General features: G+C 41.6%; 1 protein-coding gene across 2 annotated transcripts in view; it reads right to left on the bottom strand.

Moving 5' to 3' along the window:
• Window positions 1-2296: 2296 nt before the first annotated feature.
• Window positions 2297-15421, bottom strand: part of SPTLC3 (serine palmitoyltransferase long chain base subunit 3) — a 65028-nt gene continuing 51903 nt past the window's right edge. For both annotated transcript variants that reach the window (XM_080999154.1, XM_080999153.1), the window contains exons 10-12: window positions 7690-7825; window positions 6645-6774; window positions 2297-4272 (exon numbers count right to left, since the gene is read on the bottom strand). In XM_080999154.1, the coding sequence (XP_080855280.1) occupies window positions 4159-4272; window positions 6645-6774; window positions 7690-7825 (380 nt within the window). In that variant the 3' untranslated portion in view covers window positions 2297-4158. The remainder of the gene's footprint in view (window positions 4273-6644; window positions 6775-7689; window positions 7826-15421) is intronic.

Genomic DNA, 15421 nt, shown 5'->3' with positions numbered 1-15421 from the left:
CAAGTTCTTAAAGAAATGGGAGTGCCTGATCACCTCATCTGTCTCCTGAGAAATCTCTATGTGGGACAAGAAGCTACAGTTAGAACTGGATATGGAATAACTGATTGGTTCAAAATTGGGAAAGGAGTACGACAAGGCTGTATATTGTCTCCCTGCTTATTTAACTTATATGCAGAATTCATCATGCGAAAGGCTGGGCTGGATGAATCCCTAGCCGGAATTAAGATTGCCGGAAGAAATATCAACAACCTCAGATATGCAGATGACACAACTTTAAAAACAGAAAGTGAGGAGGAATTAAAGAACCTTTTAATGAGGGTGAAAGAGGAGAGTGCAAAATATGGTCTGAAGCTCAACATCAAAAAAACGAAGATCATGGCTACTGGTCCCATCACCTCCTGGCAAATAGAAGGGGAAGAAATGGAGGCAGTGAGAGATTTTACTTTCTTGGGCTCCATGATCACTGCAGATGGTGACACCAGTCACAAAATTAAAAGACGCCTGCTTCTTGGGGGAAAAGCAATGACAAACCTAGACAGCATCTTAAAAAGCAGAGACATTACCTTGCCAACAAAGGTCGGTATAGTTAAACCTATGGTTTTCCCAGTAGTGATGTATGGAAGTAAGAGCTGGACCACAAAGAAGGCTGATCGCCGAAGAATTGATGTTTTTGAGTTATGGTGCTGGAGGAGACTCTTGAGAGTCCCCTGGACTGCAAGAAGATCAAACCTATCCATTCTTAAGGAAATCAGCCCTGAGTGCTCACCGGAAGAACAGATCGTGAAACTGAGGCTCCAGTACTTTGGCCACCTCATGAGAAGAGAATACTCCCTCGAAAAGATCCTGATGTTGGGAAAGATGGAGGGCACAAGGAGAAGGGGACGACAGAGGACAAGATAATTGGATAGTGTTCTCGAAGTACAAGCATGAGTTTGACCAAACTGCAGGAGGCAGTGGAAGACAGAAGTGCCTGGCGTGCTCTGGTCCATGGGGTCATGAAGAGTCGGACATGACTAAACGACTAAACAACAACAAGTTCTACATAGGGATTTGCTGCCCCTGTGGATTCTGCCGCCCGAGGCGGTTGCCTCAAGAGTGGGCAGGCCCTGCTTCCTTCAAGGTTCAATGGCTCCCAAAGTGTTGTTTTTTTTTAAAAAAAGGCATGCCATTTTAACAATATAAAATCAGTCATTGTTTACTGCTGTTCCATTTCATGTAATTTGTTCCTCCCCAGGCTCTACAGCCCCTTCCTCAAGCATAGTATGCTGGAAATCAGAACTGCAACAAGACTTTAGTAAGAGAAAATATTCACTTCTTAAATAAAGTAAGTAGAGTTGTTCACAGCCCTTTTACAGACATTGCCTTACCAAAAGAAGGCAAAACTTTCAACTCACTGGCTAATGGCACAAACACTCACCACAGTATTATTGAGACCTACTCTGCTCTAAGCCCAGTCCTTACATATGGCTTACATTTCTGTATAGGTACAATGACAATCAGTAACATCTGAAGTGCAAAGGTCGAATCATTCCTATGTCATAAACTCCAAAGTACTTTAAAGGGTAAGGCCTTCTAGTCTCTTTTTGCTGATTAGGCACTATAGGAAAATATTAACCTACCATACAGGATCCCTCCCCCAGATTACAAAACTAACCAAAACTGTGCATGGGAGATGTATGGGAGGAATAAAGAGGAATGCTTTGCCTGTGGACAGGGATGGTTTGGACTGGATTTGGAAGATACCATTGAAACTATTATTCTATATGGATGTTATTAGCCGCCAGCAGGGGATCTGTGATGTGGAATGGTAGCTTCAGTTCCAAAGACACTTATGTGTCTATTCCAATGAACAGACAAATGTGGGACCTGGATCCAGTGCTCTGCTACTAACAGGTATGCAGCTCTGCAGCAGAGGAAGCACACAGGATATGGTACCATTCCATACCATACTACCTAAACAATGCATCTGTTAAGGGAATGATGAAGGGGAGGAGATGGAGATGCGAGGAATTATTTTATTTGTAAGAGCAGAACTAGCATCTTTAGAGAAAGCCCTTTCACCAGAGCATCAATTTGGCAGTGTGCCCCCGGGGGTATGAAGCCATATCTCTCCCCCCCCCCCTTTAAAATGACCACTGAAACCAGGATGTTCTGTGGATCCTGTGAATTGTGGATCATGGCTTAAGATGCTTCCTCTATAACCCACCATCATTCTTCAATGGATGAATGCCCCTCCATGCAAATCTGTAAATGGAAATTAAAGTTACCCGAACAAGAAAGGAGTCAACTTCAAAAATTATAAAAACAAAAACATCCTTTAATCTTTATACAGTAGTTTTAGTATAATGCACAAACATGGCCCCTATAGTGTTTCTCAAGTTCATCTGCCAAAGTGAACAATCATACAACACTGTACAAATCACTCTCCTCCACAATATACTTCTGAAGCAGACATTTGATATTGTGGAATGCGTTGCGGTCCGTTCTTAACATTATAGCAGCATTGAATTTTATTAACTTGAACAACAAAAAGGGACCTCATAACTAATCAGCCTTGCTTCATCCTCAAAGCTGCTTTAACAAGCAGGGGAGTCATATACTGTAATTGCTATTCCACAATTTAATTGTTCTGTTCTTAAATCTAATTTTGCAGCTGTGGGTTAAGTGGATACCACAGCTTTCAAGAACATGAAAGCAAAGTACATCTGTGCAACAGAAAGCTAACCATCTCTTGATCGGATGTGTTTACAGTGCCATCAGATAGTCCAGAATGGTTTGCAGCTCCCTCAAAGCTACAGAAACAACTTTCAACCAGTTATTTTATTTTTATATAAAAAAACTACATAAAACTACAAAGACCTTCCTTAACTGCTGAGACTGGAGAACTTCATTTCACATGCAGCCCAGTTGGAAGTGGATGATATCTTCCCATTAGTTCTGGCTTCATTCATTTGGTGCAATGCAAGTGGGACTATATCCACCTATTCTCCCATTATCCTTTCCAGATCATTGGTCATGTTCTAACACCAGTTAAAAACTGTAAACATGTAATAAAAAACACAGATCTGTAACTCTCACAGCAAAACCAAGAATGTTGACCAGCTTATCTCCAACTGTGTTATACCTCATAGAAACAGCACTATAAAGAGGTTTCAGGAGTCTGAAACAGCAAGTTCCTGGCGCATCTTATTCTGTGAAACACACAACCAAAGTGTTCTTTACTCCCAAGTATGCTTATCAAGCCTGTAAGGCACTTCAAGAACAGAAAATAGGCTTCTGAATGTCAGTTATATTTTGTGCACCACAAGGGAAGGTATGCATGTGAAAGTATGCAAGAGTAACAGAAATGTTAGTTATGAAAATTGTGCATGAAAAGCCTATAAACCTGCTTTCAGACCAAACAAGTAAAAAAAAGAAAAGAATTTCTACCATTAATTTTAAGTATTCAATGCATCAACAATGTAAGAATAAAAACAGACATTTTTGTGGCTTACCCTTTCTTGCCACGTTTGATGAAAAAACCTTAAAACTTTTTTTTTTGGCCAAAAAAACCAACTGGCAAACAGAAGTTGTAGCTTTCCCCTCCCCAAAAAACTTTTGGCAGTAATAGTTAATGTTAAGTAAGGCACTGAATGACCACTGTCTCCTACTAAGACACCTGTTAATCAACGAAACGTCTGCCTGTAATTTCCTCTGCCAAGATTCACATAAGTTGAAATGGAAGTATGCCGTGCTGCAAGTGAAAGCCAGTTTAACAAGTGAATTTTTTCCTTCAACCAACATACTACATTCCAATTCACTCTTTTGAAAAGTTTATTGTAATCATAATTAAGAACTATGAAAAGCCTGCTCATAAAAAGGCTCATAACAAAGGCTGCACAGTTGCAATCGACTTAATGGGACAAAGTCTTTTGCATCAAATAATAATAATATTAATAATAATAATAATACTCGTATTTCTTGGTAGGGCTCTGTAGCAACCATATTTCAGTCTCTTGCACACAGATTCCAATCCGGTGAAACACACACAGTGCTTTTCTTGGTTCAATTAGCTGTGAAGCAAAAACTGTCCTTAGAAAAGAAGAAACACATTCCTATTGTTTAGGTTCCCTCCCCCCCTCTTGTAACATCCTAATGGTTTCTCCATGGGAGGGAAGCTTAATCTTCAAGTTCAAAGCATGTTTCATCATATAGTTCAGGACGAGATGACTTGGAGCGCTGGGAATATTTCAGCTGCAAAAAATCTCCCAGTTCATCTAGAGCATCAAGGACCTGTAAATACAATTGTACGATATCAGAAAGATATAAAACGCCACTCACTTCTGCTTAGCATCAAGAACAAAGAGTCACACAAGTGTATGTTTTCACACTCAAACAAAAAAGGGAATTAAGACCACTGGTGAATCCAGGTGAAATCCATAGTGTTATTCCATATTCATAACACTATTATGAATGTAAAAGTCACAGACTCTGCGTCTCGTATTGTTTCTGTTTCTGATGTTTTGTCCAAATAGTTAATCCAGTGTATACATTTCCACCAAATGCTTGTCAGAAGGAGGCAGGCTCTTTTATAGTTGAAGACCAACTGCTCTTTGACACCTCCCAAATTTGAAGACAAATTTCCTCTCCCTGGTCATTTTAAAACATGAAGTCACCTGAACTCCAAATTTCATTTTCCTTTCCTGCTTCCATTGCTTCTCTAGTTTGTCATCATGACTGCAAACCAACTCTCCATTCTGGTATGGTCCTGTCTATTTTATTTCTGGTCTGGATATACTTCAGTATATCTTTCCATTTTAGACTCCAGTTTTACAATGGGTTTCATGCTAACTTTTTTTTTTTACTATTCCCCTGCTTGATGTGCACTTGTGCAATGGCAATTGCCTGAACATCTTTAAAGATGTCACCACCACCACCACCAATTTGCATCCAGTTCTAGGCCAGGTCTTGCCACTACCCACTCCCAAAGCATGATGCTTCCCACACCTTCCTTTGACAAAAGGAACAATTTTTCATGCCTGCAAGAAGCTCAAGTGCCTATTTTAAAAAGTGCCTCAAAGAGCACACATTTCTCCTCCACAAACAGTATTTAGTATTAGCCGAGTGTAAGTGTGAAGGTGAGATGATATTGCTATTAATTTTAAATTGAAATAGCATCTGCATAAGAACAAATGGCTTTTGTTATCAAATAACTGTGGGTTTTGTTTTTTTTACGAGAGGAAACAAGCCTGAAATGTCTCCAGCAACAGTAAAATTCTTAGTGCATTACTTATGTGGTCTTGTGGTGCATGACACTTGTTTATTTGCACTATTCTAGATTTGGGGTTATTATATATTATTATTATACAGAATATTATTATTACATATTCTTATGCTTTCATGTCTTACAAAAGTCATTGGGATTAAGGTAATGGGATGTCTTTCCATTTCAAGAATGGGTTGAAACATAACCAAATCAGGACATTCAACATATTGGTTTGTATGGCATTACAGCCCCTTCCTTCCTTCCTGTTTGTTTTGTGTCAAACCATAACACCATAGAGGAAAAAACTAGTTAGAAGCAAACTTTCCTTTATGGATGCTGCAGATATTAGGTTATCAAAATACAGCTGCAATCAGCAAGCTTCACTCTCCTGTCTTAACACCACATGGCCTTTACCTTGAGCAGGTATTGTAACTCTTTCCCACTGCTGTGTTAATTTGTCCAAAAATTAAATTAGGAAACTGTATAACTCCCCATTATTTCTCAAGTCCACCAAATACCACAAGGGAGTGGTGCTTTGAGAAGCAAGCAGTATTCAAAAGGTATGGCCGAATAGGAGAGTTCAACCAAGTATTTGAAGCCCATCATTCTATTTTGCACAGAACATGGGTTGCAGTGTTAGGACCCTAACACTGTCACAAGATCAAAGCAAAATTAAAGCAAAACACAGATGCAATTTCTCACCCAGGTTTGCAACAGCATGGGGGATATAACTTGGCATACTGCTGTCTTACCATCCGGGTCAATTCTCTTGTTTGATTTCAGAATCAAAAGTCTAGATTTAGTTAGTGATCATCTTGTGCCAACGTAGCCCTCAACCCGAAAATATGATTGCAACCAACATTTTGCTGCTTTTCCACTTTGTTCAGTGAAGAGTTCTATGAAACTCAAAAGTTTGCATACTTCTAAGTTGGCCCAGTAAAATATATTAATTTGCCAACATGTTTCTCATGTAGACATAAGTACAGTCATACCTTGGGTTACAGGGGCTTCAGGTTGCGTTTTTTTGGGTTATGGAGTGCCGAAACCCAGAAGTACCGGAACGGGTTACTTCTGGGTTTCGGCGATCGCGCATGCGCAGAAGTGCTAAATCGCGCTTTGCGCATGTGCAGAAGCACTGAATCGAAACCCAGATGCGTCGCTGCGGGTTGCAAATGTGCATCCCGCACGGATCATGTTCGCAACCTGAGCGTCCACTGTATTTACTTATTTTCAAAATCAAACCTTCTGCAATAATGTGAGGGCAATCAAGGAAGGCAAAGTTAATAATAATAATAATAATAATAATAATAATAATAATAGAAGAGACAGTGTGAGGCTTCTTCTAGAACCTTCCCATTCAATGTCAACTCAATATTGCAAGCAAGCTTGCTGTGCTTACCGCATCTAACATCTCCCGTGTATGAGCAGCTGACACACAAAACCGAGCTCTGGATTCTGCGATTGGAGTAGCTGGAAAGCCGACCACCACCACCCCGATATTTCTGGCTAGCATGCGTCTTGCAAAAGCCCTGGGTAAGAAAATGAGGCAAAACTGAAATTATTGCTGACACACTGCACAATGTTTAAATATAAAAGAAGTAAACACAAGACCCCATTGCAGAAGTGGAAGCTCATATTCAGTGCTTCTGCTGACAGGACTTTCGCTGAATCCTACCTTAAGCTGGTAGCAGTGATTTTGGCCAGGGTGGGGGGAGAATCCCCCCCCCAAAAAAAACCCAACAAAACTGTTCCAGTGCTTCATTTTTCCATGGAAAACTTTCTACTTAATCAGTCATTAGTAACAATGAATGGATGTGAATTGCAAATGTAGTATTAGGTAAGATTGGCAGTTTCAATTTTTTCCCCTTTGTTGATTAAATACAAGAAAAATGAAACATGCTAAATTGGATCACTTTAGGGCTTTCCAATACAGATTACTCTAATTTGCATGGGATCTCCCCCCCCCAAAAGCCCCCACATCACTGCTTGGGAGTAAGGCCTGCTGAAAAAACAGGGACTTCCTCGTAAGCATGCATAGGACAGCACTGCTTGTCTTTTATATATGCCTGATAAAATTGAGAGGAGGGGCTGCTTAAACCCAAGAGCCTCTTAAATTCAATTAAGCCCAGAAAAGTATTTTTTAAAAATAAACTAGTTTACAGGCAAAGTTTTTAAGACTATTACACCATAGATTGGAAGCATCCACCAGTTTGACACTCTTAAGTTCTATGGCCACACTTTCCCCTAAAAACCCGGAGAACAGTTGTCAGTCAGTGTAGACACCACTACTGGCCTAGAAGGAAGCTGCCTTATAAGTCAAGTCAAAATATGTTCCCCAATGTAGAAATATAAAAAAAGACATTTCTGAAATAAAATCTTTCGAGTTTACCAGCAAATTTCTGAAAACTCTGCATAGCTGCCTGGGGCAGAGGAGCTTAACTTACCCAATTTTGCCTGGTATGTAAAGGAGCAAAGGGACAACAGGAGAATCTTCATTGCCATAAATAATGAAACCTAGTTTATGCAGTCTTCGTCTGAAGTACCTTGTATTCTCTGCTAGTGCGCGGACTCTCTGAAGTCCTGGAATAAGAACCAGAAAAGCAGTGAATGCAGGAACATCACACATCTGCTGCCTCAGGACCAAAACAAAGATCTAGAGCTTTAATGTTGCAGAGACTGATCAGCACGTAAAACTGAGATGGCTTCAGAAGCCGATACATCCTCAAACATACATTCAAACGTTAATGTGTCCCCAGCTGATTATTTCTGATACAGTGGTACCTTGGTTCTTGAATTTAATCTGTTCTGGGAGTCCGTTCGACTCCTGGAACGGTTCAAAAACCAAGGCGTGGCTTCTGATTGGCTGCAGGAGCTTCCTGCACTCAATCGGAAGCCGCGTAAGCCGCGTTTGACGTTCAGCTTCCAAAAAAGCTTCGCGAACCGGAATACTCACTTCTGGGTTTGCGGCGTTCGAGAGCCGATTTGTTCAGGAGCCAAGCCATTCGACTACCAAGGTACCACTGTACATAATAGTATTATGAAGATAAAAGAGTAGCCACAGGGCCAAATGAGACATGCATCCACGTGGAGGAGGTTCTTACACCAGTGGTAAAAGGAGCACCACTAAACATTCCCCCAACCCACACATCTCAGGCCTTACCTCCCACTAGTCCATTGCTCAAGGCACTCTTCTTCATTCTCTACTTCTGGTTTTGGAGTCAGAAGGGAATAAAAGTGCTTGGAGCAACAACTGGGGTGGGGAAGAGAGGGGCAAGGAGGTTCAGTACCCCCCCAATTTTTTAAATACTGTTTAAAAACAGATGCCCCCCCCGAATATCTGAACAGGGAGGCTATGTGGATGATGCTTAGTTTGATCCACACACACTGTACTCCCCTCTTTGCTTTCTAAGCAAAACACTCACAGCTTCTCAGTTACATTAACAAGGCATAGCGGAGATATTATGATTAAAGTGTCTGGGAGGAACAACAAGACACCATGATTAACTACAATACATTTGTTCTACCCTGCTTAGTATAATAAACAAACACAGTTATACAGTATAATGTTGTTCTCACATGCAAACCCATCCGGACTCCATTCAATATGGGTTTAAAGAGAACAATATCCAGGACTGTTTTCTGGTGCAAGGACACACAAGTCCTCATTCCACCTGCCAAAAATTCCTCCTAAGTCAAGATAATGGGTTTGTATCTGGATCACAAACAACAATAAATCAGGTGATAATAGCCATGGGCTCATTATAATACTATTCTTTGGAGTGCTAGAGAGGCGTTTGAAGGCAAAGGGGAGATACAATTTCACCCACTTCAATACACAGTACTTTGCAATCTCCAAAGCATTTGACCTTCCAGATGTTGTTGGACTCCAACTTCCATCATCCTTGACCATAGTTCATTTTGGTTGGAGCTAATGGGATTTGGAGTCCCGCATCTTCTGCAGCACTACAAGTTAACCACTTTTTAACTAAAAGTTAAAAACACAGTTCAGAATCTAGAGCAAACTTAGAGCGGACAGAACAAAACAAAATTTAAACTGGTTGACCCAAAGTCATTTCTATATTTCACCGACTCAAGACTGTTACATCTTGTCTTTACTGATGATGCAATAACCTTGCTATCTCTTTAATCTCCCAATAGCCAAGGGAGTATTCGCTGGATTACTTCTAATGTTAGTTGGTAAGAGACAGACACAAAGCACATGTTTGCAAATCTTTGTACATCACAATGTAGCAGATCTTGTGGCGTCTCTGATCTTTTTAACAGCCTAACTGCTCCACCATATTTCTTTTTTAAGGAGGCCACCATCACAATTGTCATTACAGCATTTCACTCTTTCCAGAAATTCTATCTACGGCACATCCTGCTCCACCCCGCTGAGAATTATTATTATTTTACAATGTCTCTGGAGTTCTTTGTAATTAGCACTTCTCTTAGGCACCACTTCAAGCCGAACTATTTTGCATTTCCCTATATTCAAAAAAAATAAATCAGTAATTACCATAATCTTGAGATTCTTCCCTTCATCCCATTTGGTTTGAGAAATGAGGCATTTCAGTTCTTTGGAGTCCCAAAGAACGCTATGTTGGCACACAGTTGGAACTTACAGGACTGCAAATAGATTTAACTCTTGGTGCTTATTTCTATCCTTTATGTTATGTTGACAATATATCTCATACAGATATATCCACACACACAGCAGCTGTTTAGAAGAACCTCTTGTGCATGTAGCCGATGAGGCGATGTGGTGGGGCAGAAGACTGTTTAAGGCCCCACTCAAAACATGAAGCCCTGCTCAAAATATGAAGAAAGGATCCTCATGCTGAAGCCTGCTCTCACAGATTGCCCTCGCTGGATCTCAGAGGACTGTCTCCTTCAGAGATGGCCATAACATTAGGCAGAGTGAGGCAGCCACCTCAGAAGGAAGATGTTGGAAGGTGCGGGCAAACAGAGCAGTTTGCACAGTACGTCCAGTATTCCTTAAGCGAATACCGTATGTTGCCCTCAAGTTTCCTGGTGCCAGTGTTAAAATAAGAATCAACTGTCAATCCAGGGAGCTTTGGGAGATGGAACACAGCAGGTGGGAAAGTGGGCAGGCACCATGTTGTCCTTTGCTTCAGGCGGCAACCTGTTTTGGGCTAACCTTGGTCTCCTTGCAGTATTTCTCTTTCTGACCAGCTGTTTAGGAATTTTCCATACCATCAGTTTTGAAAGAACCACACAGGTGAATTTATTGGGTATGCTCTGTTATACCTGACATAGCTGGCAAAGGATTTTGAAAAATTATTGGAAGGATTTCCAGGAGCTGGCTGTCCTATTTCTTTCACGGAAATAAAATACAATGCTTTCCTCAGGTAGCCTCTTGGTGATTAGTGTGATTGTCCTGAGAAATGTGATTGTGTGGAACTTATCTGTGACATCATGAAAGACCAGCAGTTACATAAGCACCTCATTTGTGACACTCTAGATTTTAAAAAATACATCTAACCATTACTTTCTTCAGCGTCTGAGAACTAAGGCACCTTTAGCATACTTATCTAGTCATATCTTTCTTTTAAAAAGAGAGACAGCAAAGCTGCCTCCTTCTCTATCACTGTCTTAATTTCTTAATTTTTTTTTTAATGAGCTATGTTTGATGGTATGCTCTCTGACAAATATGAGTAGGAAGTCAAAGCTATCAACACACATATTTATAAATACATATTTATTTATTTAATTTCATAAAACTTATATACAGCTTGATTGTAAAAAGAACCTATATGAGAGGAAAGAGGGTGGTGAATAGCTCTGGACCTCTGTCCTCCTGTCCCCCAAATATGAAGAGAGAAGTACGGGTCTTCCTAAGACAGCAGATGAAATAGCCTAATATACCGTATTTTTCGCTCTATAAGACGCACTTTTCCCCTCCTAAAAAGTAAGGCGAAATGTGTGTGCGTCTTATGGAGCGAATGCAGGTGGGAAGCTCTGCTCAGCGCTCCCTTTAAAGAGCCGCATGGAGCGTGTGTGGAGCTCTTCCCCGAGGGAGCACGGCTCTTGGGGGAGCCTTAGCCGCGCGCAGCCTCTCCCGGGCAGGGGATGAAGGCTCCCCTTGCCCAGGAGAGGCTGCGCGCGGCTATCCCAGAAGCCAGGACAGCAAGCGGGATCGCTGTGCAGAGATCCCGCTTGCTGTCCTGGCTTCTGGGATTAAGAATATTTTTTTTCTTGTTTTCCTCTTCCAAAAACTAGGTGCGTCTTATGGTCTGGTGCGTCTTATATAGCAAAAAATACGGTACTTGGAACAGATCTCCACAATTTACAGATGAAAACAGGGTTGGCTTCTAACAGCTCAGTTCTTCCACCAAGGATCCCTGTCCAAGCCATCCCCCTTAGCCATCACAGTTACACACTAGACCCATGTATCCTGCAGTATTATTATTATTGTTGTTGATGATGATCACCATCCGCCCTTCACTCTCAGAAGTCAGTAGTCTTTCACTGAATTTGAAAGCCAAAAAATTGCTATTCTTGACAAACAACAACAATCCTAAAACACACACAACTTGTTAGCAACAGTTCAAAATGCACCATACTAGACTGAAGAATGTGAAGTGGCATGCAAGGTATTGTGTGGGGCTCTTGGTGTTTAAGTTCCAGAGGCCTTGGGGTGGGAGCTAAACCCTGAAAAGTGACAGAAATCTACCTTAACAAAATTTTAACAAGGGATTCTCCAGAGGAAAAAAATTGAACAAAACTATGAGTGGTGATTTACCAGGAGGCAGTACCAGAACAGTGACTGTCCTTCATAATAAAGGGTAATTTGGAGCTCATGGACTTCCCAAGTGAGAAATTTTCTTATAGAAAAAGATGCTTTGGAGATGACCTGTGCCCTGCTGAATGAATGGGAAGGGAACAAAAAGCCTAGTACAGTCTGTAAGTATCTTTTATACACAGATCTGCTCACACAGGCATTCTGGCTGTTATTCTTTGGGTTTGCCATCCAGTTTCTATTTGACAAATCCGTTGAGTTAGAAGGACGACAAATAGCTTAACCATCTCTCCAGTGGCACTAAAACAAAAACAGCTGTGCCAGAGTATCAAAAACACAAAAAAGCATCTTACTACAAAGCTTTCCAGTTGCTAATAAAAACAATAGTCTGGAGGTACTTCCAAAAATATTTTTTGCACAGCAGATTTTAAAAGAACTCGGAAGAAAATGGGGGAGGGGGGGCTTGAATAGCTTGCAGGAAATCTTTAGAGGCTTAATGCATTGTTTAGCATGATTAATATTAAACTGGGGACTATCCATTTTTAATGCACAGATTAAAAAAAAAGTTTTCTTCCTGTAAAAAAATAAATAAATACCACCAGTTTTCTACCAGGATCCAAGAAAAGAAAAATTGTTAGTTCAAGCACAGATCCCTTTTCCTGGCTGTACAGTGGTACCTCGGGTTAAGTACTTAATTCGTTCCGGAGGTCCGTACTTAACCTGAAACTGTTCTGAACCTGAAGCACCACTTTAGCTAATGGGGCCTCCCACTGCTGCTGCGCCATCGGAGCACAATTTCTGTTCTCATCCCGAAGCAAAGTTCTTAACCTGAAGCACTATTTCTGGGTTAGCGGAGAGTGTAACCTGAAGCATGTGTAACCTGAAGCGTATGTAACCCGAGGTACCACTGTAATGGGAAAACCTCAAAAGCTGATTTGCGTACATGAACAGAACTCACAACCAGCCCATCATTTTGTCCCATGTGCTAGCTTACTTCCTATGTGCCAGAGTTTAGTCATGTGTTGCCTTCTGACTTTTAAGATATAAAAATGTCCCATTACCCACATCTGCATGTCTTGGGTTGTATCAAACCTACTTTGAGTGGATGACAGAAAGGGTGTAAGCTGTTCTTTACCAAGCCTCAGCACTTTCCTGTCATTTCTGATGATGTGTTTTGTGGTCAGAGACCACACACTAGCATGACTGCCTCCCCAACCCTTGTGTACATGTTCTGCCAAGCTATTTTAACACACAAGGACAGATATTATGGTGATAGGTACTTTGGAGAAACCTCAGTGCTTGAACACAATTACAGACTCGCAGATTGATGCGGCTCCTCAACCATCAAATCAAGGTAACTTTCTAAAGGACAAAAATGGTTAAGACTGTTTTGTCTAAATAGAATTGTGAAAGTGTGACTTTCGGTAGTTAAGAAGGATGCCTTGTTTTAATTTCTTAGCTATAGAGTAACAGAGTTGTAGAGTCGGAAGGTACCCTGAGGGGCAATCTAGACCATCCTGTGTGAGTGCCTGGAGGCGGTTGGAGGTTGGATGGCGGCTAACAGATTGAGGTTGAATCCTGACAAGACAGAAGCACTGTTTTTGGGGGACAGGAGGCGGGCAGGTGTGGAGGATTCCCTGGTCCTGAATGGGGTAACTGTGCCCCTGAAGGACCAGGTGCGCAGCCTGGGAGTCATTTTGGACTCACAGCTGTCCATGGAGGCACAGGTCAAATCTGTGTCCAGGGCAGCTGTTTACCAGCTCCATCTGGTACGCAGGCTGAGACCCTATCTGCCTGTGGACTGCCTCGCCAGAGTGGTGCATGCTCTGGTTATCTCCCGCTTGGATTACTGCAATGCGCTCTACGTGGGGCTACCTTTGAAGGTGACCCGGAAACTACAACTAATTCAGAACGCGGCAGCTAGACTGGTGACTGGGAGCGGCCGCAGAGACCACATAACACCGGTCTTGAAAGACCTACATTGGCTCCCAGTATGTTTCCGAGCACAATTCGAAGTGTTGGTGCTGACCTTTAAAGCCCTAAACGGCCTTGGTCCAGTATATCTGAAGGAGCGTCTCCACCCCCATCGTTCTACCCGGACACTGAGGTCCAGCACCGAGGGCCTTCTGGCGGTTCCCTCACTGCAAGAAGCCAAGTTACAGGGAACCAGGCAGAGGGCCTTCTCGGTAGTGGCGCCTTCCCTGTGGAACACCCTCCCACCAGATGTCAAAGAGAACAACAACTACCAGGCTTTTAGAAGACATCTGAAGGCAGCCCTGTTTCGGGAAGCTTTTAATGTTTGATGTATTATAGTATTTTAATATTCTTTTGGAAGCCGCCCAGAGTGGCCAGGGAAGCCCAGCCAGATGGGTGGGGTATAAATAATAAATTATTATTATTATTATTATAACCCTCTGCAATGTAGGAATCTCAACAAACAGGCTCCCATCCAACCTGAAATAATACCAGAGACTGCTTAGCTTTGCAAAGGTGCTAGCAGTTTTACTGCTGCACCACTAGGAGGAGATAGCTTTCTAAGGAATTTGTAGCACATGTAATTTAAGTCAGAACTCCAGATCAGGGTAGACGCCTTGGCAACTTTCATCCACTACAGATCTTTTGACCTTTCAACTCATTCTCATACTTTTTGCTGTTGTTGAAAAGCCTAAATAGATGCGCAAAAAAAAGCAGCACGGTGGTGGAGTGGATGACTGTTAAAAAGAAAGATTCCCATTACTAAACACAATAATCCAGTTACAGATGGGTAGCCGTGTTGGTCTGCCATAGTCGAAATAAAAAAATTCCTTCCTGTAGCACCTTAAAGACCAACTAAGTTAGTTCTTGGTATAAGCTTTCGTGTGCATGCACATTTCTTCAGATACACTGAAACAGAAGTTACCAGATCCTTCTATATATTGAGAAGGTGGGGAGGGGTATTACTTAGAAGGGTGGTGGGAATCGGAGATTGGCAGATAGCTGAGATGAGCCTGCTGACGACTCTTAACGACTGTAATAGGTCTTACAGGAAAAGGCAAGGGGTGAGAAGGTGAGAAATGGCTTAGTCATGTATAATGAGATAAGAATCCAATGTCTTTGTTCAAACCAGGTTTCTCCATTGTTTTAAGTTTGGTAATGAGTTGTAATTCAGCAGCTTCTCTTTCCAGTCTATTTCTGAAATTCCTTTGTAGTAAAACAGCTACTTTGAGATCTTGTATAGAATGTCCTGGGAGATTGAAGTGTTCTCCTACTGGTTTCTCTGTTTTGTGATTCTTGATGTCAGATTTATGTCCGTTTATTCTTTGGCGTAAGGTTTGGCCTGTTTGTCCAATATAGAGAGCTGAAGGACACTGTTGGCATTTGATGGCATACACAATGTTAGACGATGAGCAATTAAATAGTCCCGAGATGGTATG

Source organism: Podarcis pityusensis (genome assembly GCF_964106645.2).
Source record: "Podarcis pityusensis genome assembly, chromosome: 3".
NCBI classification, from domain to species: Eukaryota; Metazoa; Chordata; class Lepidosauria; order Squamata; family Lacertidae; genus Podarcis; species Podarcis pityusensis.
The sequence above is the reverse complement of the archived record's forward strand: the minus strand, read 5'-3'. Positions and strand labels throughout refer to the sequence as shown.